At 42.0% G+C, this 26,365-nt stretch overlaps 1 protein-coding gene across 1 annotated transcript in view; it reads right to left on the bottom strand.

Annotated features, from left to right (window-relative positions):
- Window positions 1-26,365, bottom strand: part of KCTD1 (potassium channel tetramerization domain containing 1) — a 195,957-nt gene that overhangs the window by 47,634 nt on the left and 121,958 nt on the right. Inside the window, exon 3 of the mRNA XM_011988043.1 lies at window positions 138-316. Within this exon, the coding sequence (XP_011843433.1) occupies window positions 138-301 (164 nt within the window). The 5' untranslated portion in view covers window positions 302-316. The remainder of the gene's footprint in view (window positions 1-137; window positions 317-26,365) is intronic.

Here is a 26,365-nt window from a genome sequence, read left to right as displayed (position 1 = left end):
CAGCAGGGTGGCTCACGCACTTTCACGTCCTGCCCCCTGCCTCCACGAGGCTACGCTGCTATGCTTGTCAAAGGAAAAACAGTTAGGTTATCAAATACATGCACGTCAGAGTCTGATTTTTCAGTTTTTCAGATTACCTGGATTCAGGGTATTTGGTGAGGGTGGCCAGGCTGCTGGTGTACATGTGGCCGCCCACATCAATGTGGACAGGCGCATTGGATTTTGTGAGTTGTGCTGGAGTAGGGATGCCTTGGTTGTTCAGTGGAGATGCAGGGGATCTAGTGATCAGAGGTCTTGACATATTGGGCCGACTGTCCTACAGAGAGATAAGCAAGTTTAGACACTTTTTCTCTTTACAGCAGAAAGATAGGAAATACATATAGCATAAGGAATGAACAAGTGATTAACGATACTCATTCAGTAATAAAACCTGAAAAACCGGCAAGCTCTTGCTTTTGTTATCATGAGTATCAGAAAAACAAATTCTGTATTAAAGAAAAGGAAATCTTCACATGCTCAGAAATAAGGAGCTGAACTAATGTTCACTTCAAATAACTCTGAGGATTATGAAGGCTTATTATACTAACAAATTCTTGCATTTATCAATTGACAAATCGCAACTAGTATGATATGAAAAGTCTATTCATTCCAAATAAAACAACAATCAAACCCTTCAAACAATGCATATCTAAATAAAATGCATATGAGTTAGCCCTCTCTTTGAAAACTTCCTCACTGCTATGCACTTGGAATAGAACAGACCTCTGACACCTGTGTTCTACAAACTGTTTTCTTAAACTTTTTCAAATCAGGAAAAAGAGAGCATACTGGTCTAGCCATCAGCTCACATACTCAAAGCAACCTCGCGAAGAGGTACGACAAATTTATCAGTCAATATACCCTCAAATGATAAATACGTGCTTGCTCATGGACCACAAGCGAACTGCTCTTCTGTATGCCTGACTTCTTGAAGAAATCAAGTTCCCAAAGTGTAACTGAGGCAGATGTTGATGTGCGGTCGCACAAGCGAAGGGGCAATGTGAGCAAACAGACCAGAATGAGGATATCACCTGCTGGCAGCAAGAACATGTTTAAGAAATTGTACCTTTTTTTTTTTTTTTTTTGAGGCAGGGTCCCCAGGCTGGAGTGCAGTGGTGTGATCATGGTTCACTGCAGCCTCAACCTCCTAGGCTCAAGCAATCCTCCCGCCTCAGCCTCCCTAGTAGCTGGGACTACAGGCACCCGCCACTACGCCCAGCTAATTTTTATGTTTGTTGTAGAAACAGGGTTTCTCCATGTTGCCCATGCTGATCTTGACCTCCTGGGCTCAGGCGACCTGCTCATCTCAGCCTCCCAAAGTGTTAGGATTACAGGCGTGAACCACCTCACCCGGGCAGAAACTATACTCTTGAGAAAATAAATTATTACATCCTTTCCATGGATACAATATAAATATTTCAAATGCTATCAAAACATGGTTGTTTGCTTTTAAATTAGAGCCCAAACCACAGACAAGTAAAGATAGGTCTCTGGTATTCAATGAAGGGGTCAAACATTTAGAGTATCTAACTGAAGAATAAGCTAAAATAGCATTTATGCACGAATTCTGTAACACCAATGACACACGTATACTCTCAGATTTCTAATTCAGCCAAAGATTGCTTTCAAACATGCAAACAATGTATGGCAAAGCCAGGGATTTTGAAAAATGCCTTTGATGGAGACCACAAAGGGGAAGTCATCTAGCTTTTCTGCATAAAACACAGCATGATAAAATATAAATTTGCAAAACATCATAGATTTTATGATCTGGAACAGCTTCAGGAGTTACCTGGGGCACAACTGTTAGACCACTTAGCATTAACCACATGTCCAAGCAAGACTGTGAATGCACATGCTTTCTGAAACTCAACATCTACTGTGAATGGGGTGGTGACTGGGCCTTTGCGCAAAATGTTTACCATCTGTGTTATGTGTTTCTACATGCTGAATTAACAGAGCCTAGAAACAGTTATAGAAAAAGAGTTAATGTTTTAGTTCTTAAATCAGCTGGTCGGCTCAAGGGTGTTTACTACATTATTCTTTATATGTTTCTAGATATTTTTAACAATGCAAAATAGATATTGAAAAACACAACAGGATGTTTGTAACACACAACGAAGGAGAGTTAAAGGGGTATTGGGTATTGGAAAAAAATTGAAAAACCAAGACAGTTGGTAGTAAACATAAAACAGGTAAGGTTCAGAAATACTAAAAGTAGCATTTTAAAATCTGGATGACAGAAAACACATTTTTCCTTTAAAAATGCTATCATACAACCTCCACTTTTAACAGATACATACTGACTTCCTTTTAGAAAATGATTCCCTGGGACAGACACACACACGCACACGCGCACACATACAGGCCCACGCACACCTCCCTCCGCGTTACATTTTAGCCCATCACAGTGCGGCAGAGTCTGTAATAGTTTTTCAATTGGACACATTCTCTATCCTGCCTGAGGGTGCTCAGGCGAAAATGAACAGATTTGCAGGGTTAAGATTGTCGTTAGACTGTGACCTCATTCAGCACGGCTCTAACACTGCCAGGTCTATATAGAAAGAGAGAAAAATGAAAGCGTAACTGATCGGTTGAAGCATTCCAGATTTCTCAGAATATATACCATTTACATTGTAAGTCATAAATGCAATGGATATTGCTAAATTTAAAATTAAACTAGTGTTTCTTCAGCTCAGGGTGGGGGTGGGGTGGGGTGGGCATTGACCCTTAAGGGCGAGGATTAGAACTGCCCTCCTTTGGTGAGCCCTCTTGGTTCTCCTAGGCTGGATCTCCCCATCCTGGATGTTCTCCTCTTTCTGCAGGGTTGCTCTGGCTCTGCTCATTTCTAAGGCATTAACTGATATTAGTTAACCCAGTCAGGGCTTTTCACTTCACTTGGTATTTTCCATATGCGGCAGATTGTAAGAACTTTTTTTTAAGAGACAGAGTCTCTCTCTGTTGCCCAGGCTGGAGTGCAGTGGTGTGATCAAAGCTGCTCACTGCAGCCTCAAACTTCTGGGATTAAGCGATCCCCCCACCTCAGCTTCCCAAGTAACTGGTACTACAGGTACCTGCCACCACACCTGGCTATTATTATTATTATTGAGATAGTATCTTACTCTGTCACCCAGGCTGGCGCCATTTCATTTCACTGCAACCTCCACTTCCCAGGCTCAAGCGATTCTCCAGCCTCAGCCTCCTGAGTAGCTGACACTACAGGTACAGGCCACTAATGCCCAGCTCATTTTTATATTTTTAGTAGAGACAGGTTTTTGCCATGTTGCCCAGACTGGTCTTGAACTCGTGAGCTCAAAGTGATCCTTCTGCCTCGGCCTCCAAAGTGTTAGGATTACAGGCATGAGCCACCACATCAGGCCTAATTTTTTATTTTTAACGTTTTTAGAGACAGGGGTCTCACTGTGTAGCCTAGGCTGGCCTTGAACTCCTGCCCTCAAGCAATCCTCCTGCTTCAGCCTCCCAAGTCACTGGGATTACAGGTGTGAGCCACCGTACCTGATATATGAGAACTTTTAAAATCCTCAGACTGGTGTTAGGGGAGGATATTTGGGGCTGAGAGTCTGGGCACTTGTAATAGACGTTGGAGTTGATGCTCAGTATCTATCCCATTGACTCCAGATGCTTCATCTAACACAGTTGTGGCAACCTCTTTCCTTGGCCAGTAGCTGCAGCTGACACTTTCTCAACTTTACCTAGATCGAAACTGAAGTCCAGGATGGGATGCTGCTACCTGCAGCTGCCATCTCCCTGCCAGTTTAAGGATGAAGCCAATGCCCAGGATGGCACAGATGAGAGCTGGAAGGAAGCCAGGTCCTCGCTGACATTGTTGACACACTGCATCAGCCATCTCTCAGCCTCCCACCTCTAGATTTCCTGTGACTTGGGAAAATAAATTTCTGTATTTGTTAAGCGAGTTTGAAGTGGGATTTCTGCCACCTGTCTTGATAAGGAATCCTTCCTGTTACACAGCTGCTTCCCTGCGAGGTTGTTTGGCTTGGGGGGCCTTGGCCAGGGATGCCAAGCATGGCTACTCGCTGAGATGCAGCAGAGCCTTCTGTCGTTCCATCATCGTCCTCAACTCTACCTTCCCATCATCATCTTAGTTTGTGTATGTCTTTCAGGATTACTTCTAGAGAAAGGAAAACCATAACCTTTAACCAGAAAGAGTGCGAGTGACTTGGATGCACCATCACACTGCTGAAGAAACAACTCAGAGTGCTGAAGACTATTTCGATTTCTGCGCATTGCTCAGGCAGAGCGCTCTGTGCTAAAACTCCTTCCGGAATACAGAGGAGAATCCGGGAGACGAACCCTGTCCTAACACGAAGCTACTTGATTACTGCTCCTCCCCTGTGCAGCCCATTGTTCTCTCCTTCAAAACATTTTCACTTATTTTTATTTTTTAGAGACAGGGTTTCACTCTCTTGCCCAGGCTGGAGTGCAGTGGCACAATCATAGCTCACTACAGCCTTGAGCTCCTGGGCTCAAGTGATCTTCTCGTCTCAGTCTTCCCAGTAGCTAGGTCTACAGGTATGCACCACCACACCTGGCCAACTAAAAACATTTTTTTGTAGACATGGGGTCTTGCTATGTTGCTCAGGCTGGTCTTAAACTCCTGGCCTCAACTGATCTTCCCACCTAGGCCTCCCAAAGTGCTGGAATTACAGGAACGAGCCACCAGGCCTGGACCATGACATTTTATTATTATTATTATTTTGAGACAGGGTCTCACCTCTGTCACTCAGGCTGGAGTGCAGTGGCATGATCTCAGTTTGGTGCAGCTTCTGCCTCCCAGGTTCAAGCAATTTTCATGCCTCAGCTTCCTAAGTAGCTGGGACTACAGGAGTACACCACCACACCTGGCTAATTTATTTTTTTCACGTTTTTAGTATAAATGGGGTTTCACCATGTTGCCCAGGCTGGTCTCCAACTCTTGAGCTCAGGCGATCAGCCCGCCTCGGCCTCCCAAAGTGCTGAGATTATAGGTGTGAGCCACTGCGCCCAGCCCATGACATTTATTAACATCTCTTGAGTGCCAGGCATTGTTCCAAATGATAAGTGAACAAGAGTAAACAAAACAGGCTGGTCTCTGGCCTCACCAGTCCTGCCGTTCAGTAGAAGAGAGCCCATGAAACGTGCAACTGCAATCAGGACAGAGGAAGGCCGGGCTACTACAGCAGCTGAAGGAGGGGACATTTAACCCAGGGTGGGGGCTGGAAGGATGGGGAAGGATCCCTAGAGACTGAGAACTGAGAACTTAACAAACACTGGGAGGTAGAAAGGAGAGTCCCAAGTGGTATTCCCTAGGCTCCAAAGTGGGAGAGGGCATGGTACCTTCCAGAAATTAAAAGTTCAGCATAGTGTCGCAACCACTTATTTTTTTCTCCCAGGTTGAGGGATAATGTGGGAGACAGACGCTTGTATGGTGATCTGTGGTCTGAGAACCACAGAATTACATGATAATTTACAATGAAAAAATAAATGAAGCCCACCATAATAACATCCTTGTGTCTGGAGAAGAAGAGGTGGAAAGGTAGGGAGCTAAGACCCCACATTCTAAACAGAGCTGTCCACAGAACTTTCTGCAGTGGAGGAGATGCTCTGGACCTACACAGTTCAATACGGTCACCACCAGCCACAAGTGGGTGTCATAGTGAGACTGAATCTTTAACTTTATTTTAGTTAATTTAAATTTAGGCCAGCCATGGTGGTTCACGCCTGTAATTCCAGCACTTTGGGAGGCCAAGGCGGGCAGACCACCTGAGGTCAGGAGTTTGAGCCCAGCCTGGCCAACATGGCAAAACCTCATCTCTATTAAAAATACAAAAATTAGCCGGGTGTGGTGGCAGGTGCCTGTAATCCCAGTTACTCGGGAGGCTGAGGCAGGAGAATTGCTTGAACGTGGGAGATGGAGGTTTCATTGAGTCAAGATTGCACCACTGTACTCCAGCCTAGGCAACACAGCAAAACTCTGTCTCAATAATAATAATAATAATAATAATAATAAATTTTAATTTAGATAGCTACCTGTGGCTAGTTGCTATCATTTTGGACAGTGTAGTAACTTTGGGTAGAAGTAAACTTTGCTAGAATTTTTCTTAATATTTGGAAGCCCAAATCATGACCGACTTGAATTTCCCACTCCTGTGATGGAGAAGCAGGGGTATTTTAGAACTGAATACAATTTATTCTTATTTCTTAGAGACAGGGTCTCACTCTGTTGCCAAGGTTGGAATGGAGTGGTGCTATCAGGGCTCACTGAAGCCTTGAGCTCCTGGGGTCAAGCGATTCTCCTGCCTCATTTTCCCAAGTAGGTGGGACTACAGGTGTGTGCCACTACACTTGGCTAATTAAAAAAATTTTTTTTTTCTTTTTTTGTAGAGATGGGAACTCACTATGTTTATCCGGGCTGGTCTTGAACTCCTGGCCTCAAGTGATCAAATGCCTTATGACCCCTCACACACACATTCATTTCCCTCTCCCTTTCTAACAGTATTTCTCCCTTCTTTACTGACACTATACTTTTTTTAAAAAAAAAGAATGATGCCCTATGGATTTGGTAGAGCACTGAAGAAAAGGTGTCAGGAACAAAAGGGCACGTACTGTATGATTGTATTCACATGAAGTGACAGGCAGGCAGGACGATGACAAAGATCAGAACAATGGCCACCTTTGGGAGTAGTGGCTGGAAGAGGGAGTGACCAGCAAAGCTGCACATCTTGATCTCAGTGGTGACACAGTTGTATACATATGCACGCGGAGGATTCGTTCACTTTAAGTTCTATTAAATAAAAATAAGATAAACTGAAAATAATCTTGGGAAAAAATCCTCCAATTAGAACACTTTACTGTTGAAATACTTAAATTTCTGTGAAATAACACTTTTTTTAAAGCCAAAAAAAGTGCTTATTATTTCCTTTGATTGAATTCACCAAATCTGACTAAAATATACTCTGACCTGAACCAGCCCTTAGGAATTCTATTTCTAATTCCTCCTTTCCCATATCTGTCCTGTACAGATTTTCCAGGCGTGCTGATCAGTGCATCTTTAACATTTCCATTTCCCAGCTCCTTCCTATAGCTTCATCATCCATCTCACCTACCCAACAGAGGAGCAATGATTTTTTTGGTAGTAAAATCCTTCAAGGGATTTGACTTCAGGCATCTTTCAAAAGAAGCAAATGAAAAATCTGCCTTCTAACCTAGCTGTGTGCTGTTCAAACGGGAGCCCTAGGGGTACTGCCTTGAACAAATGAGCTGAAGTTTAAACTGAAAGTTTTAATGACTTTATTTGTTAAGAATGTATGTCCCTGTCTTATGTCACGTTTCACTATTGAGTTTGACCATATTACCTCCTTCACTGGAGAAAGAAACAGGCTTCTTAGTGATAGCTCCAGAAAAGCATGTCAGTGGTAAAATACCCACATTCTCTGACATTTTAATTCATAACATTCAGTAGAGCAGTGAAAGAATTTAATACAGATCATAACTTTTCCACAAATTTCAACCTCGATTTAAATATATTTCTCTCTCTCTCCCTCTCTCTCTCTCTCTCACACACACACACACACACACACACACACACCCACCATCTGTATTATATGGCATACTTGGATATGGGAATGTTCTGATTAACTCTGATAGTCTGACAAGGGTAATCAAAAGTGTCTCAGGCAAGGATCTTGCTTCCTGGGACGGAAATCTGTAGTTGCCTTGGGAGTGTTGTTTCAAGAATGACATAATCATTGGACTCTCAATAAAGGTTCTTACAAGAAAACATCACTTTACTGACCATAGCTACTTAATTGTATAGCAAGACTCTCAACCATAACGTCAATGTATTTTGAAAGAGGCCTCACTGGTTTCTTCATTCATTCAAGTGCTATTAATTGGGCACCTATCACCTGCCAAACTCTATGTTCTCCATTGACTTTAACTAAATAGCAGAATGAGCCTGAAGAGAAAGAAAATAATCTTTCTGGTAATTTCACTTAAGAAAAACAAAACAAAACAAAACGCAGCAGTGATTCAAAATTGATGAGTACTATATGCATAATTTAGAGAACAGTTTCTGTCAATCTTGACCATTTGGGAAACAACAAAGAATTAGCCCAAAAGAGTCTCCTGAGTATCCAAATTTGATGTCAAGCTTTCTAGTCACTTTATTCATAGGAGACCCCTTCAAATTCATAGAGACTACTTACTCTTTTTTAAGAATGTAATAAAATTTTTAAAATTTTATTTTTAATTGACACTTAATTGTACATATTTATGAGGTACAGAGTGTTAATTCCATATATGTATACAATGCTCAGATCAGAGTAATTAGGATATCCATCACTTCAACCATTTATCATTTCTTTGTGTTACTTATTCTTAATCATTATAAGAAGTGGGATTATTGGTTTTCTAGCTCACAGGACAGTAACTAGTCACCTAAAATTAAGTCATCCAAAGATCAAACCTCAGAATAAATTAGATTGGAAAGTACACAATATATTGAATAAAAATTTCCATCCCAAAACAGTAAAGGAAAACATTTTTCTAAGTTAAGACAATTTTCAAAACTCCATATAACTGGCAAAGTCACATATACAGGGCACCCTAAGTAAGGGTATAGGAGAAAGAGCCCTGTTCCTTCGGAATCTGAAGACCTGGTTTGAACTCAGCCGCCCGCCCTGTGCAATCTCTGAGAAGTTACCAAACTGATCTAACTCCAGTATCCTCATCTCTAAGACGGGAATAAATTGCCCTACCCGACAGAGGGGCAAAGATGGCAGTAGATGAGACAGTGCTTGGGAAGACATCTAACAGAGTGTCTGGCATTTAGAAGGAAAAAATGAAGTTTCTTTCTTTCCTCTGAGCACAAATAAAGTGAAATTTGACAAGCCAGATGGACAGACAGACAAGCCTTCTACAGACCTAGTGAGAAGTACAGGGAACTACTTTAAGGTCACTGAGCGGCAAGGCCCAACAAAAAGGCAGTGCTTTGCATTGATGTAACACAGTATTGCATTGTGGGGTGCACATAAATAAAAAGAAAATGGGACAAGATGCTAATTATGTGCCTTGGACAAAGTGTATGAAAGGAAGTAGAGAATGAAATCATTACAGTAGGTTCATGAAATGGTACTTGAGCTGTATTGCTTTTTCTTTTCAGATTAAAATCGTAATTTCACAGAATTAAAAACAAATTAAAAATAGGGTGCTTCAAAGTTGTTTCAAAATGACCAGGGACTGTGTTAAATTAATCTGCAGTTCTTTCCTAATCTGAAGTGGTAAAATGTTACCCTTCTTGCTATGGGGCAGGACAAGGCGTTACTGCTGTTTATCTATTTCACTGCACAGTCTGCCTGCCAGATACAGAGTGAGTGTCCTCAACATGCCTTTTTTTTTTTCTTTTTCATAGTGAAATATGTATCTGAGAAGCTCCCTTATTAGATTACCAAGCTGAGGCCATGAAAAGAATGACTACTGGCCAACATTTCTCTGCTTTTAGTTCAAAAAGGAAATGAACTTGAGAAAAATAACATCTGAATAGAATTTCACAAGTTTCTTATAGCCGAATTAATTTTTAAAATAGATTTCTTACATATTTTTAAATACACTTAAAACACTAGAGAATAATTTAAATACATTCTACAGCTCAACTATAGATACTGTTCACTTTTAAAAAGCTAAAACATAGCATTAAAAGTGACAGAGCAGCTTCAGTAATAATAGTTCTATAGGAAAAGGCCATTTTTGCAAATGTGTGTAGGTACAATAAAAAATTGTAGCATTAAATGCACCAAAATATTAGTAGGCATTAGGACCGGGTGATGATGCTACAGGCAAAAATTTTTAGTTGCTTTTATTTATGCTATACAGAGTTGAATATTTACTACTATTGAATTTTAAAAATGGAAAAAAAATAGCGCTCAATTGTCCAATCAAATCATTTAGTACATACTCTTGACACACTGCTATATTTTACCTTCATAATAGGGATTTTTGACATTTTTAAGAGGCCAGAATGAAGAAATACAGGAATGGAACTAAACTTAGTGATAATACTTCCCTTTTCTTAATTTTCTTGCCAGGGAGGAAATGCGCGGAACTGAGTATTAAATGGGCTTCAGGTCAAGGAAGCTTGTATTCAGCTGACAAGCAAGACGATTTCATTTGATCCTGAAAGACAGGGTCAGTCGCCTATGCTTCCCACACTCTCAGGGTCTGTCTGGTCGTCTGCCCCCTCTTCTAGATCCCTCCATTCCCAGCTCTAAAACACGGCGAGAGCAAAATGATCAAAGCTATCCAAGTACACTGCCTGCGTTTCCTGAAGTCGCCCTGCACACACTCTTGTGGGGGGAAGATGCTAACGACACCAAATGTTGGCAATGAAACAGCATCTAACACATAGAGGGGGCCTTCAAGTCTGAAATCAGAAACCTCTGCACAATGTTAGGTATTATCACCATTTCAGAGAAGGAAGTTGACTCTGAGGTCAAGTGGCTTAGCCTATAATTATCTAGTAATAAATTTACTGTGATATTTTACATGCTAGCCATTGTGTACCCAGATAAGGTTGCCACTCTCTTATTACTAGGCTATACATGCTCTGGCATTCCCTGGAGGAGGGAGAGATTTGCCTTGTTCCTTTCACCCTGTCTGTGTTTGGGGGTGAACATACTGGCTGGAGGCTTAGAAGGAGGGTCAGTGATCACAGAGAAGGCGGGGACCAGCTGGCCCAGGAAGTGGACACCTCCCCTACCACAGAAAATTGGCACTTTATTCACTCCCCTAACTCTCAGTTCCATGTGCATTTAGCAGGACGTATTGGCCTCTACATAAATCATAAACTTACTAACTTCTTGGATGTGGTCATAGAAAGTCCTCATTCAGCAGAGTATCCAAAGCTAAATGTGCTCCTTTTAATCTGAATTGAGTCTCTGGGAACCTCCTCCGAGACTTTTTTTTTGTGGAGATGGAGTCTCACTCTGTCGCCCAGGCTGGAGTGCAGTGGCGCGATCTCGGCTCACTGCAGCCTCTGCCTCCTGGGTTCAAACAATTCTCTTGCCTCAGCCTCCCAAGTAGCTGGGATTACATGTGCCCGCCACCACGCCCAGCTAATTTTTTGTATTTTAGTAGAGACAGGGTTTCACTGTGTTGCCCAGGCTGGTTTCGAACTCCTGAGCTCAGGCAATCCGCCTGCCTCGGCCTCTTAAAGTGCTAAGATTACAGGCGTGAGCCACCGTGCCTGGCCTCCTCTGAGATTCTTAAGTGCCCATTTGCTTGACTTTTTTGTATTAAAAAAAGAAAAGTTAAAATACACAGGTTTATACGTACATGACTTACTCTATATAATAAATGTGTTCATAGAAAGTTCATTTGCTCATTTGTTCATTCATTTAGAAAATGTTGGCTGGTTGCTCTAATTGATGCCAGGCTAGGACACTGTGGAAATGAACTCCTCAGGGAGTTTGTAAGTTTAATGTGAGAATTGGTCATATGCACAGGGAATTCCTGATGACAAGAGACCCCACATAAATAAAAATTTTTTGGCCAGATGTGGTGGCTCATGTCTGGAATCTCAGCACTTTGGGAGGCCAAGGCAGGTGGACACTTAAGGCCAGGAGTTCAAGACCAGCCTTGACAACATGGTGAAATCCCATCTCTACTAAAAATACAAAAATTAGCCAGGTGTGGTGGTGCATGCCTGTAGTCCTAGCTACTCGGGAGGCTGAGGCAAGAGAATCACTTGAACCAGGGAGGTGGAGGCTGTAGTGGGCCGAAAATTTTTTTTTCAATCAAATTATGTCTGAAATACTTTGAGAACTAAATAATACTTAAATACCCCAAAGACTGCACTTCTCTGGGTTTTATAAATCCAGGGTGTATTATTTTTAAATAAGACGTACCTATATTTAGTAATTCCACATTACAAAGATCACACTTCTAACTTTTGCCCCAATTACCTTTTAAAGAGCAAACTATTTGTGGCACTTCTAACAGTGTTGACGAGGAGTAAGGGACCTAAACTCAGAACGTTTTCCCGAGGATGCAACAACATAGAGACCAAGTTTTAGCCTAAGCCATGTCACCGATGAGCTATGTGGCCTTGGCAAATTCTTTTCTCCCTCACTTCAGCTTTCCCATTTATAATCTATGCAGTCGGACCAGATGCTCTATAATGCTCTTTCCAGTTCTGAATTTTTACTAGTCTATGATTTTTAAAAAATATAAGCCATAGAGATTCAAATATCTTAAGAAAGCTAACATTTTAGAAGGTCAGAATTGGAATTCAAAACGCCTTTGAAAGAAAGGAGAACTGGTCATGAAATGAAAGGCATTCCAAAAGCATGAGCGCAAAAAAAGCCAACCCAGGGAGATTCCTTAACAATCACACCATTTTCTCTAGCTGATCGGGAAGATTACATTTTAATCACTACGGCTTTCTATTTGCCTCCACTGGCAGGAGAAAACAGCAAATAAAATATGGTGCTTAATAAGCAAAATGCCTACTTGGGAAAGATTCTTTACTTAGTGTCATGTTATTGGAGTATCATTTACTTATTTATATCTTTCCTTGTTCTAGAATATTAGTCTGAAAGCCGCTTGAGATTCGCCTGTAGAACAGGAAAAAAAATTTGTCAAAATGATATAAAGTGATGCTCTTTAAAAATAAAGTAACGATCTCTTGTAAGCAGAATCAGTGCCGAGTTTTCCAAAAGACATATTCGGTAATAAAAATTTTTAAAGGTGTTGGGGAAGAGAGAGCCAAGCACAGTGGCTTATGCCTGCAATCCCAGTGACTTGGAGGCTGAAGTAGGAGGGATGCTTGAGGCCAGGAGTTCGAGACCAGCCTGGGCAACATAGTGAGACAGTGTTTCTAAAAAGATTAAAAAACTAGCTGGGCGTGGTGGTCTCAGCCTACAGTCTGTGACTCAGGAGGATGAAACAGGAGGACTACTTGCGCCCAGGAGTTCGAGGCTGCAGTGAGCTATGATCATGCCACTGCATCCCAGCCCAGGCAACACAGTGAGACCGCGTTCAAAAAAAAAAAAAAAAAAGAAAGAAAAGGCAAAGAGATGTTAAGGGAAGTAGTGTCACGTTTACACTCAGACCTAATGGGTCATGTGTCCTGTTGATAGGCTCCAGGCCTAGCGATTTGCCAGAAACACTCCTCCTGGACCTAGGTGACATCTGGCATTCACTGGCATTCATTTGTCCTCAGAAAATATAGACCAATTCTCTTCTGGCCGTTGGGCTGTCCAGTTCTTAGTTACATTTGTCCTATTTGGACCAACAGTGCCTGCAGCTGAACTGCCAGACCTGGTATTAGCACAGGAGATTTGTTTCTTGGAATATTTTGGAGAGGACAGTGGTGGATGAAACTTCCTGCTTAGGAGCAGATGGGTGAGAAGATATCACTGAAAGCACAGATTAAGAAGCAGGCATTCGAATGAGCCCTGAAGACAGCAGTGAACAATCATCCTCCTCAGTGTTTTATTGCATTGAGCTATTCTTTACAATTTTCACACTGTAAAGGAGACATCTGTGTTCTTGGAGATATATCTTAAAATAAAAACCAACAAGAGTACAAAACAAACCAACTTTTAAAAGATCAACCTGACTGGGAAGAAAAGTTTCCTGTAAAAATGGAAATGCATTAGAAAACCATCGTACCTTGTATCCAGATAGTGCCTTATGCACAGGAAGCCGCCATTTATGAGATCCCAGAACTCCAAAGACTTTACGAATAACCATGACCCTTGTAAGGTCCAGAGGAAGCAGTAGAGAAAGCCAGTACCATCTTTTGCAAAGAAGGAACACACGGAGGCAGCAATATTTAGATTAGTTGCTCAAGTTCAAACAAGCTAGTTGATTTAAAAGTTAGAAGCAAAATATTCCAGGATCTAAACTTGCATCCTCCTATCTTAGATGTCTGGGGCAATCTGGTGGCGTCTGACCCACTAGGGCTTAGACTTTGAAAACAGGCCTCTTTTTCCTTTTTTTTTTTTTTTTTGAGATGGAGTTTCACTGTCACCCAGGCTGGAGTGCAATGGTACGATCTTGCTCAGCTCACTGCAACCTCCACTTCCTGAATTCAAACGATTTTCCTGCCTCAGCCTCCAGAGTGAGTAACTGGGATTACAGGTGTGCGCCATCAAGCCCAGCTGATTTTTGTATTTTTAGTAGAGATGGGATTTCACTGTGTTGGCCAGGCTGGTCTTAAACTCCTGGCCTCAGGTGATCCACCCACCTTGGGTTCCCAAAGTGCTAGGATTACAGACGTGAGCCGCAACGGCCAGCGGAAAACAGGCCTTTCATTTGCCCGTGGCAGCAGACGGCACTGCGCTAGAGCATTCCTGCCCGAGGAAGTGAAATGGGCGACAGAATTTCTTTGGTATTGTTAAGAGCCCAGCTGAATTTCATTAGATGGCTTTTAAAGCAAAAGACACAGTATATAATGCCAAGACAATGACAGGGGCTGGGAGAACACAGCGGATAAATGCAATTTTGTCTGAGAAGAAAAGGGGTCAGGGTCAGAGAAGCAGGAAAGGGACAGACAGCAGCTCTAAAGAGGCCAAGAAGTTAGAAGAAAGGGAAGGGCAGCGGGAAGTGAGGAAAGGACAGTGGTGTGGGAGGGAGTGAGAAAGAAACTGATGGAAAGGAAAATATAGGAGATGAGAGAGACAGGAGGACAGGGGTGTGTGTCAGGGAGGAGGGATCAGACTAGTTTCACCTCCTCATTTTCCCAGCCTCCTGTCTACTTACATATTCAGGAGGTCAGGCTAACGCCTGTGTGCTTCCCTATAGATCTTGTTTATCCGCGGGAGGAACTTACTTGATCCCTCTGCAAGTGGGCTCTTTTGCATGAGAGAGGTTTGTAAGAAGAGTTTAAAGGGTCCTCCAGCTCCTGCATTTTGCTTCAGTCCTCCCGCCAACCAATCTGAAAGATCCCTCTCTGTATGGCTTCCTCCTGAAGATCCTGGGGCTGAAGCCTGATTTTTAGAGAATCAGGTAGATCCTTGGCCCTGACGGAAAGTTCACCACTAAATGAGCTCACAGAATCACAGGCATCAGCTGAAAGCCTGCAGATGCAATCAGAATAAAATCAGGTGGTGAGTACCATCCAATTACTTTTCCTATCAACTCCCCACAGTACTTCATGAAATCCTTTTTTATTTTTGGTACTTGGTAGAAAATGAATACAGAGTACTGAAGATGACAAAGCAAGCCGACAAGGCTCTATGATGGAGTGCTCTGATCTCTTTCCAGTAAGTGACCTCAGTAGTGATTTGTCCCTTGGGACAGCAGGCATCAAATGCTGTTTGATGTGTTACCTACCCAGCCCAAATGTCAATTAAAAGAAAAAACAAACCCCACAATTTCATGCTGTTAATAGGCACACATGTCAAGTAAAGGAAAATCAAACACTCACTAGATGATAGAGATTTTGTGGAAATAAAGTAAACACATAATACTTCCCAGGACAGAAACACTGATGCAGTCACCCTGCACAGTAAAAACTCCAGTAACCAGGAGGAACGAGGCAGCCCGTGCTCGCTGAGGAATCTCTGGGTTATCAGCCCACACTCTGAGAAGCGGGACATTAGGAGTGCTGGTAATACTGCAGTTTTTAAAAATGACAAGGCGGCAGCTGATATGGTTTGGCTCTGTGCCCCCATCCAAATCTCATCTTATAGCTCCCATAATCCCCATGTGTTGTGGGAGGGACCTGGTGGGCGATAACTGAATCATGGGGGCGGGTCCTTCCCATGCTGTTCTCGTGATATTGAATAAGTCTCACGAAATCTGATGGTTTTAAAAAAAAGGGAGTTTCGAGGCTGGGCGTGGTGGCTCACGCCTGTAATCCCAGCACTTTGGGAGGCCGAGGTGGGCAGATCACCTGAGGTTAAGAGTTGGAGACCTGCCTGACCAACATGGAGAAACCCCATCTCTACTAAAAAATACAAAAATCAGCCAGGCACGGTGGTGCATGGCTGTAATCCCACCTACTCAAGAGGCTGAGGCAGGAGAATTGCTTGAACCCAGGAGGCAGAGGTTGTGGTGAGCCATCGCACTCCAGCCTGGGCAACAAGAGCGACACTCCGTCTCCAAAAAAAAAAAAAAGAGGGGAGTTTCCCGGCACAAGCTATCTTCTCTTGTCTACCGCCATGTGCCATGTGAGATGTGCCTTTCACCTTCCACCGTGACTGTGAGGCCTCCCCAGTTACGTGGCACTGTGAGTCCAATAAACTTCTTTCTTTTGCAAATTGCCCAGTCTCGGGTACGTCTTTATCAGCAGCGTGAAAACAGACTTATACAGCAGCCAAACAGCTCTGCGGGGCTGACTCTGGATTCCTGTAGCTATAAGAGACAGACTCAGAGTGGGTAGGGTGGGTTCCCCCAAGTCCCCCAGCCAGGGCAAAGTGTTTTCAGAAATGAAATATGGTACTCAGAATTACCCTAGGAAATCAGTCTACCTGCAGGCTCTGCAAGGGTAGAACTGGATTTTGCTTGCTGTACCCCCCGTCTCTAGCACAGAGCAAGACAGTCAGTAGGCACTAAATAAACATTACTATGGCATTCCAGAAGAGAATTTAAAAGGTGGGTGCACCACAGCTCACCATCTTTCACCTTCCTTCACATAAACTTTTTCTTCTCTCCAATAACCATATGAAATATTAGAAAACACTTTAGTATGGAGAATAAAAGCAGAAAGGGAAACAAACTAATTTGTAAAACGCAAAGCTATAATTTTTTTTTTTTTTTTTGAGACGGAGTCTCACTCTGTCTCTCTGTCTCCCAGGCGGGGTCCGCCTCCTGGGTTCAAGTGATTCTCCTGCCTCAGCCTCCTGAGTAGCTAGCTGGACTACAGGTACACACTACCATGGCCGGCTAATTTTTGTATTTTTAGTAGAGATGGGGTTTCACCACATTGTCAGGCTGGTCTTGAACGCCTGACCTTGTGATCTGCCCACCTCGGCCTCCCAAAGTGCTGGGATTACAGGTGTGAGCCACCACGCCTAGCCAAAGCTATAATTTTTCATGAAGATTTTCAAAATTTTGCAAACGTATTAAAGATTTAATGATTATTTTTAAGGATACTTACAAAACACCAGTCTACACATGTTGCTCACATACCATCCTTATTCCTTTTTCCTTTTTTAAAAATTAAAACAAAATTTTTTAGAGATGGGTTCTTGCTATGTTGTCCAGGCTGGTCTCAAACTCCTGGCCTCAAGTGATCCTCCCACTTCAGCCTCCCAAAGTGTTAGGATTACAGGCATGAGCCACTGCACCAGCTATCCTTATTTCCTTATTCCCTCTGTTTCCCAGTGATTCTGAACTTACTGTGAAATCCCAACACACTTTATACTGCACAGGACACTGTGCTATACAAAGTAAACTTTATTATAAATGTAAACTTTACAAGTATTATCTTTTCTGCTGAGGGATAATGTGTACTAATGAACTTCTGATATTATTAATTACAAGAATAATACATGGTAAATTCATTATTTTTCCTGCTTTTATTATATTCTCAAAGCTTTTAAAATATAAATTCTCAATTAAGACATGGTAAATGAAAATTTGCCCAACTTTTACATTTATGCTTAAATCTCACAAGTGATGATTTTCACCTGTATTCAGAAATGCCTAACTTTAATGATGGTCTTAGATAGTCACTGCTTAAAGAATCCTCATGTAAATGAAAAAGTGCCCTCAGAAGTACAGAACATACCTCCTTCCTGTTTGTCTTATCTATGGCAAATATGCAAAAGATGAGACTCTGGTATGTCCGTGATACTAAAATATTAACCTCTTGTTCCTAAGTCAGTCCAGTATTTTATGGAAACATGTTTTCTTGAGACAAATTAAAAAATATTCTAAGTCTAAGTTATTTGAAAATGCTCTGGTCAGCTAATGAAAATCCTAAACTAGAAGTAATGAAATGAAGTTAATAATAACGACACTTAACGTTCTGGCCTGTTTATCACCATTTAGAGGAGATGACCTGATATTAACAGTCACTCAACCATTTATATAAACTAAGACTCAAAATAAATTCCATCACTGGAATTATTTTATCTGCTAATAACACACTCGATATCCTGTTTCATGTACTCGGGCTACGGGTATTAAAATGTCAAACAAATTAAGCAGTGATTACTACGTCTCTCTCTAAAGATACATTCAGTTGTACTAATATAATTCAGTTGGACAAGAATAAAGAGAAAGATGGGAGGAGGTAAGAAATTAGCATATCTGAAATGTAAAAAATAATTGTGGAGAGGGACTGTGGCTGCTCTAGGTAAAAGTCTATATATTCGGAGCCAATTGCTACCATTTGTTACTCTCAATTTAAAAATCTATAAGAAAGCATCAAAATCAATTCAGTTCAGTCTTAATGAGACAGCTCGAGTGAGAGCCTATTCACTGTACCTGTTCTAATTAGCATGAATATGTCCTCAATGTCAAATCTGACAATACAGTTAACTAAATTAATGTTAATCCCGTAACACAGGACTATATTTGAGTTAGTAGCTCTAAAATAGATTTTGCATATTAGCATTTTTATAATGAATAGCAAATGAATTCAGGGCTGGAAAAGATCTGGTTTATGATCGTTTCTGAGAAAAGGGAAACTGAGGCTCAGGGCGACTGAGTGGTTTGCTCAGTGCCACAGCTGAGAAGCACCTGGGAAGCACAGCCGCCAGCGTCCACACACACATGTGCCCGCTATTTTCTTTCTGCCATCTCCCCAGAGAGAACTGGAGCCTTCATAACCATGTAAAACTAAATGGAAGTCAGATGATATCCCCCTAAATTATTGATGACTAACAGTATTTGTCAAGACTTTACAACAGAAGACCTCAGGTGCCCCCCCAGAGGTTATTAAGTATAATCCTTGCTTTTTAATTGCCACTTAAGCTGAAATTACTACCTCTTCAAGATTTATACGAAGATAATTTAGAGATTTAGTTTGAGGTGGATGTCGACACATGCTAATTGACCTTAATTCACACGTATTTCTGAAGTGATGTGAAAGATAAGGGATGAGGAAATTTGACAAATTAGAACTCCCCCAAACCCCCAAAATTAAAAATAACTGCTAAAAAGACAGTGTCGGCTGATTCCATATTTTAGCTCTAAAATGTTTGCTATGTCCCAAACAGGAGGCTGGAAAATTATTAGCTTTCAATTCATGCCTACAAACTCCTCCTCCAGCTTGCCTGGAGATACCGAGATACTGAGATAGTAAGAGTCGTCCTCACTTTGAACTGGCATGGCATTAAAATATCTCAGCATTGGGCTGGCATCTCCCTGTTTTAATTTCCTAAAGGCTGGAAGTTCAGAGAGCTGGGCTCCAGGCTCCTGCCCACACCTGCTGCCCAAAGTCGCTAAGCCTTCTCATGCTGTAAAAAGGAGGCAGCAGAACCCCACTGGTGGGGTGCCCATACCTGTTCATTGTGGAACCTCTTCTTTACAGAGGAAAGCTTACATTTTAGCTGCAGATAAAAACCCAGAAGGCAAAGCTGCTGGGGGAACGGGAGTGAAGGACAGGGACAGGTCAAGTCCTCCCTGGAGATGGGGGGAACCTCAGGGCCCTGAAGGGTGGAGCGCTGGCCTGGATCATCACAGAAGGGCTTTGGTTGTGACAGCCTGCGAGTCTGCTAATCACAGTAATGCCAGGTGGCATTTGGGGGTGCCCACTGTGTGTTAGGCACCATTCTCAACCCTTGACATCACTATCTCATTTAATCCTTACAGTGGCCTTGTAACACTTCGCTACAAACACCACTATGGGCATATGCCAATATTCTTAAATGCTTTTTTGCAAAAGCTCAAAAATCTCTCAGTTCAACCCATTTTCCAGGTAGCAGTCATCAAAGACTTAAAAAAAGATTCCCTAAGAAACTGCCTCTTTTATAAATGGAGAAAAGAACACTTACTTCACAGGGCTGTCTGGGGATTTAATGAGGGTATGAGGTGTCTCCTACAGGGCTACGGGCACAGTAAGAAAACAATAAATTTTTCCTTAAAGATCTATCAAGATTGTGCCCCAATAGCTACAGAATTCTAAAGGCTGGATTTATGGTTATTAAAAACTTCCATACTTGATTCCTGTGGACTCACAGTTCACATTAAAAGAACATAAAAGCCGAAAGGTCAGCATAAAAAATATATGCTGTATAATTTCATTTACATGAAACTCTAGAAAAGGTACAGCTACAACTAATCTCCAGTGGCAGGAAGCAGAGCAGTGGCTGCCTGGGGGCTAGGACATGGGAGAGGGGCTGCCGGGGAACGAGCAGGAGGAAATTTTAACCTGACGAAAACGGTCTATACCTTAATTGGGGCAGTGTATTTGTCAAAACTCACTAAACTGTACACTTAAAAACAGATGCACTTGGTTATATATAAACCATACCTTAATAAAGGTGACTGGAAAAAAAAAAAAAAAAAAGTAGTTCTAAAGAAAAAGATGCAACAACTGGATGCTTAGCCAAATTCCTCTTGAAGGTTCTTCCAGGGACTGACAGACTACACTCATGTTGTGAGCTGAACTGTGTCCTCCAAACACTCATATGTTGAAGTTCTAAACCAGTACCTCAAAATGTGACCTGACTTGGAAATAGGGTTGCTGCAGAAGTAATCAGTTATGAGGAGATCATCTGAGAATAGGGTGGGCCCCAGTCCAGTGATTGGCATCCTTACAGAAAGGGGAAACTTGGATTGAGACAAGCACACGGGGAACACGCCACGTGAGCACCAAGGCAGAGATCGATCAGTTGATGTGTCTACAAGCCAAGGAACACCAAAGATTGCCAGCAACCCACGAGCAGCTGGGAAGAATCATGAAACAGATTCCTCCGCACAGCCCTCAGAAGGAACCAACCACGCCGACAACCTTGATCTCAGACTTCTGGCCTTCTGAACTGTGAGACAATCCATTTCTGTTGTGTAAACCATTCAGTTTGTAGTACTTTGTTATGGTGGTCCTAGGAAAATAATACAATCTGGTACACGTGCTTTACTCTAGCTACATAGGATTAGACACTTCAACCAACTGTAACTTTCTCAGGTTTAATCAAATCTCGATGGCACCTCTTTCTGGCCCATGCCCATTACCATCCCCAAGACAGAGGCCACTGGGCTCTTCTGAACAGCAAATCTGCTTGGAGCTCATGAACTAAAAATAAAAAGTTAGTATTTTCTGAGCACTGACTATGTGCCAGGTTCTGTGTTGAGTGCTGTGTGCGAGTCGGCTTATTTACCCTCTTCAATGACCATGAAACAGGAATAAATACCATTTTCTGGTATAGAAACTGAGGCTTACAGACAAAGCTAGTAACTAACTGAGACCTAGATTAGATTTTAAACATCTCCCATAGTGCCTTGTATACCGCTCCATGAATCTGGAAGTATTACTCTTAGCTGACAGCCATGGGGATAACTTTTGGAGTTTCTGAATTAGAGTTAAAGTTATTTTAAATAGAGATACTTTTTTTTAAAGTTACTCAAAAATTACATTCTTGTTTTCCATGGTGATGTTGTAGATTTGCGTCTCCCAAAGTGTTATGAGAAACCGTGGCGCAAGATATTACCAAGTGGAGGCAGGGGAGGATTAACGATCAAGTAAATTTGGGAAACACTGAGTTAAATAGGCTTCTTTATATAGGGCTTCCAAGAGGATGGCACTGTTTGCCAAGCTCCCCTGACCCTGGAACTCTATTTCTTTAGATGTCTATTGAAGGGTCAGTGTTCCCTCTACTTTGGGGGAAACTCTTTGCAGATAGTGACTTACTTTCTGTATGAAACTATCGTGGGATTTGGCTATTTTGAGACTCAATTTCTGCATTTATAAAATGTAGATAATGGTTCTCCCCCGGCCACCCCAAAGAGTTACTGTAGGGATCAAATTAGATATACGTGAGAAGCACATTAAAATCTGAAAAAAGCTGAGTGTGGTGGCTCAAGCCTGTAATCCCAGCTACTCAGGAGGCTGAGGCAGAAGGCTCACTTGAGCCCAGGTGTTCAAGGCCAGCTGGGACCACACAGTGAGATCCTCTCTCAAACAAATAATACAATTAAAAAATTTAAAACAAAAAAATAAAATCAAACCATCATACGCCTAAGGTAAGCCTTGTGTGGTTTTCTGAGAATCTTACTATCTAACAGAGTTTTTTGAGTCTGGAAAAATAGTGGTGGGGAGCCTCCCATAATCTATTTTTGATTCCTCTTTCCTAAATTAAGAAAAGCTTCAAGCAGCTTGGGAAATGCAATTTGTGAAACAACAATTAATGTTTAGGAGATCAAACTCTGGCTGATGCCGGAAAGATGACTTGGATTCTGGGGTCTGAGCACACTCACTGCTGGCCAATGGGGCTTCAAGCAGAGAACAGACTCGAATCTGCAGTCTCAGAACAGCTCAGCCTGAGCAGGATTTGGAGACTGTAGCAGTCCCACTGGAGACAATGTAGGGGACAAGAGGGAATGAATTCATAAACTTCTCAATTATTATCTTGGTATCTTCTAGTGCAAATACTTTGAGCCCATCGTTGAAAAGGTGCATCCTACCCATAACAACTGGATTAGGATCTAGTCCTCACCAGGCACACACTGCCTGCTTTCCAGCAGGGGCAGGGGGATGCCTCTTGCTAGGAACAGCTCCCAACCACCCTTACTTATGGGCCAAGGTGAAGGCGCCAAGGAGCATGCAAGACAGTGCTCAGAGGCTCCATCACTATCCAGCTTTAGTGAGACAGAGAGAGACAAGACTCCCAAAGATTTCCCTATTACAGACAAAATGAGAAAATTCAAGGTCCTGTTTTATTTCAGAACATTGTCTTTACAGATAGAATTAGCTTACTTTAACTGTATGTATTATTTATATTTTTTCCTGTAGGAATGATCTGCATTATTTACATGAGCCCCCAAAATCACTCAGGCTCAGGAATCAGTATCCCAGTGATATTATTCATCCTGTATTGTTCTTTTTTCAATATTGTTCAATTTTTCCCTAACCTTTAAGCAGCTGCCATACACTCAAACATTAAGAAAGCTCTACCTTTCAAAACCCGTATGTGGTATGTACATATATGTTTGAATGTGCATATGATATCTCTGGAAGAATCCATAGGAAAATGTTAACAGTGGTTGTCTCTAAAGAGGAAAATGGGGGATTGGCAGTCAGAAATAGGAGGCAGAGTCATTTTTCATGGTATATTTTTAAATTTTAACATGTACATGTGTTAAATTTTAAGACATTTTTTAATTTTAAAAAAAATCTAAAGGCACAAACCGCATATGCTCTTCTGGAGTCATTTGTTAGAGGCACAACTTGTAGTTCTCCTTTAACAAAATGCCTTGATCTCACTGTTTATATGTACTGCCTGGATGAACTCCACCCAGAAAGGACCTCTGGAAAGAATGCTGAATATCAAAAAAGTTCATTTCCCTAAAAAAAAACTCTCTCATAGAAAACCCAGCCAATACTAACTGCCAATCCCCAACACCTTCCTTTGATGAGTGGTACAGGGCAGAATGATCCAAACACCAACTTTAAAAATCTGGGTTTCTTTTGCACACACACGTCTCTTTTTCTATCAGTATGGACTTTCCAGAAGGCTTTAGGGGTTAGGAGGAAGCTCCGTTGTGCTAAGCAGGGTGCAGACACACTCTGTTGAGGTAGGACCACTAGTATCCCCACAGATCAAATCTAGATTAGAGATCCTAAAGTAACCACATGACAAACTGCAACAATGCACGTGCTCTGATCCGCTGGCGGAACAAATCTGCTTCATTTCCAGGGCTGAATTCAGGGATGTGATTACCTTTTGTGAGCCAATATTCAATCATTTCCCACAGCCTCCAGTGAGGTCCAACTAACTGCTCCACCTCATTCCCTTCTCTGCAGCCAAGTCAAACTGAACTAACTTGGTATTTCCCAAAGATTTTCTAAAACCTTTGCATGAGCTGATCCCTCTGCCTGGGATGCTCTCCTATGGTCAGCTTCTTCCTGCCTCTGCAATTTCTTTCCCGAAGCCCACATCTAAGCAGCCTCACTCCCCTGATAACCAACTGTCATGTCCCCTTGTTTTCATTTTCTGTAGATACATTTATATTTACTACTATATAATGTTTCCTCCCTCCCTGCCTGGCTTCCTTCCTTCCTTGAGACAGGGTGTTGCTCTGTCACCCAGGCTGGAGTGCAGTGGCATGATCATAGCTCACCGTAACCTCGAACTTGTGGGCTCACACGATCCTCCCGCTTCAGCCTCTCAAAGTAATAGGATCACAGACAGGAGCCACTGTGCTCAGCATATTCTCTTAATGTTACCTATTTCCCCTTTCTGTCCATCTCATTCCCCCTACAATATAAGCTCTTGAGAGGGCAGGACACTTGTCATTTTGTGGCCTGCTGTCATTTCCAGAGCCTACACCTGTAGTAGGTGTTTAGTGAAGAGTAGTTCAGAGAGAGACATACAAATTATTTAGACAGTTTACACAGATCCTATGTTTCTGGAGGCAGGTGGCCAGTCTTTAATAGCATTTTCCTCTGGGTTGAAAAAAAAAATCCAAGGCGGCACAAAATTGTGACAGTTAAATGTGAGAAAAGAGACCAGTGAAGAAGCAGCCCTCTCCGAGGAAAGCCCGTTTGTTGGTTATGCATTTCTGGAGATTTGGGGAGCAGCAGGAGGAGAGAGACCATGCTGCCCATGCACAGTGAACCTCCCTGGGCCTCAAGGAATTCATGAAATTCAAGAAATCTGCGGGATTCCTTCCAGCTCTTGGAGGCTGTGATCTAGATCCGGGCTCCCAAATAGAGGACGTTGCACCACTGCAGAGCTGCAGGATTATTTGAGGTGGCACGCGATGACCATTTTACGGCTTCTAAATAGTCCTACATGTGTTTGAATAGGTATTAGAAAATATAACTAGCACATGAAACCTGGGATTTCGTGGCGACTGTCACTTGAGATGAGGCTAGCATAGCCAAGAGAAAGATGCTAGGGAAACAGAAATATGGCAAAGTCAGAAAGAGCAAAAGTCAAGCCCAAGGCACACGGAAAGGGGTCCCTCTGTTCCTCTGCCTCCTTCAGCGCATCCAGAGGGATGCTGGAGACCCAGGAGGGGCTCAGTCAACACTTGAAAATGCTGAGCCAATCCCATTTGAGAAAAGATAAAGAAAAAAAAAAAGACTAGGAAATGGAGAACAATGTGTGGATTAAAAGCAGCTTCTCTCTGAGGAAGCCTTTCACCTGAAGAATTGGTATTTTCAGTCCCATTTATCTTACATTTTTCTTTTTTTGTCTCCGACAACTTTCAAACCACAGAACATACAATGACCAGTTTCCCTAGGATTTAAAGCAGCCTATTTTCTGTAAAATGTAGTGATGCGTAAACAGTGGAGCTATGAGCGCTAATGCTTTAACCCCTTAATTCCCAAACTACCTGTTTTTTTAACTTCCCTGCCCTCTCTGCCTGAGACATTATCATAAGCAACTTAAAAAGCCAAAGTTTCTCCTCCTTGGCCTTTTAGGGACAGAAATTTACTCTGTAATGCCAGGAAGGGCCATACACATCCTCACTGACTGGCCCTCTGCAAGGTGGGAGGTCAGGATCAAGGACAGGTCTGCCTGCCCAGAGGAGGGAAAAAAGCTGCTGAAATGGGAACTACAGAGAGCTTCAAAAGGGAGGAAGAGAAACTAACAGAGAGAAGAATAAAGCTAGCATTAGATGTAGAAGACAATTGAGTGACTTACTGCTCTAATGTCATTCCATGTCAGCGACTGAATTTTTCTTTTGTGTACTCAAACCAAAACAAAGCTATTATTAAGGTTGTATCAAGATCTTCAAACAGGTGAGGCTGAAAAACACATTTTTATGTTTACGTGAAAGAGACCTACTGCAAAAAAAAAAAAAAAAAAAAAAAAAAAGAAAAAAAAAAAAAAAAAAAAAAAGTAGGGGGAGTGGGAGGGATGACGAGGTGGAACATAAAGGATTTTTAGAGCAGCAAAACTATTCTATGTGATACCATAATGGCACAGATATGTCACTATACGTTTGTCCAAATCCATAAAATGTACAACACTAAGATGAACCCTTCTGTGAAGTATGGACCTTGAGTGATAATGGTGTGTCAGTGTTTCAGCAATTGCAACAAATGCACCACGCTGGTTCTACATGTCAATCTTGTGGTAAGTTGTGCTTTTTTGGAGGCAGGAGGTTTATGGGAACTCTACATAATTTTTGCTCAATTTTGCTGTGAACCTAAAACTGCTCTGACAAATGTTAAGGAAAAATA

Source organism: Mandrillus leucophaeus, unplaced genomic scaffold (genome assembly GCF_000951045.1).
Source record: "Mandrillus leucophaeus isolate KB7577 unplaced genomic scaffold, Mleu.le_1.0 Scaffold322, whole genome shotgun sequence".
Taxonomy (NCBI): domain Eukaryota; kingdom Metazoa; phylum Chordata; class Mammalia; order Primates; family Cercopithecidae; genus Mandrillus; species Mandrillus leucophaeus.
This window is presented reverse-complemented; position numbering and strand designations above follow the sequence as displayed.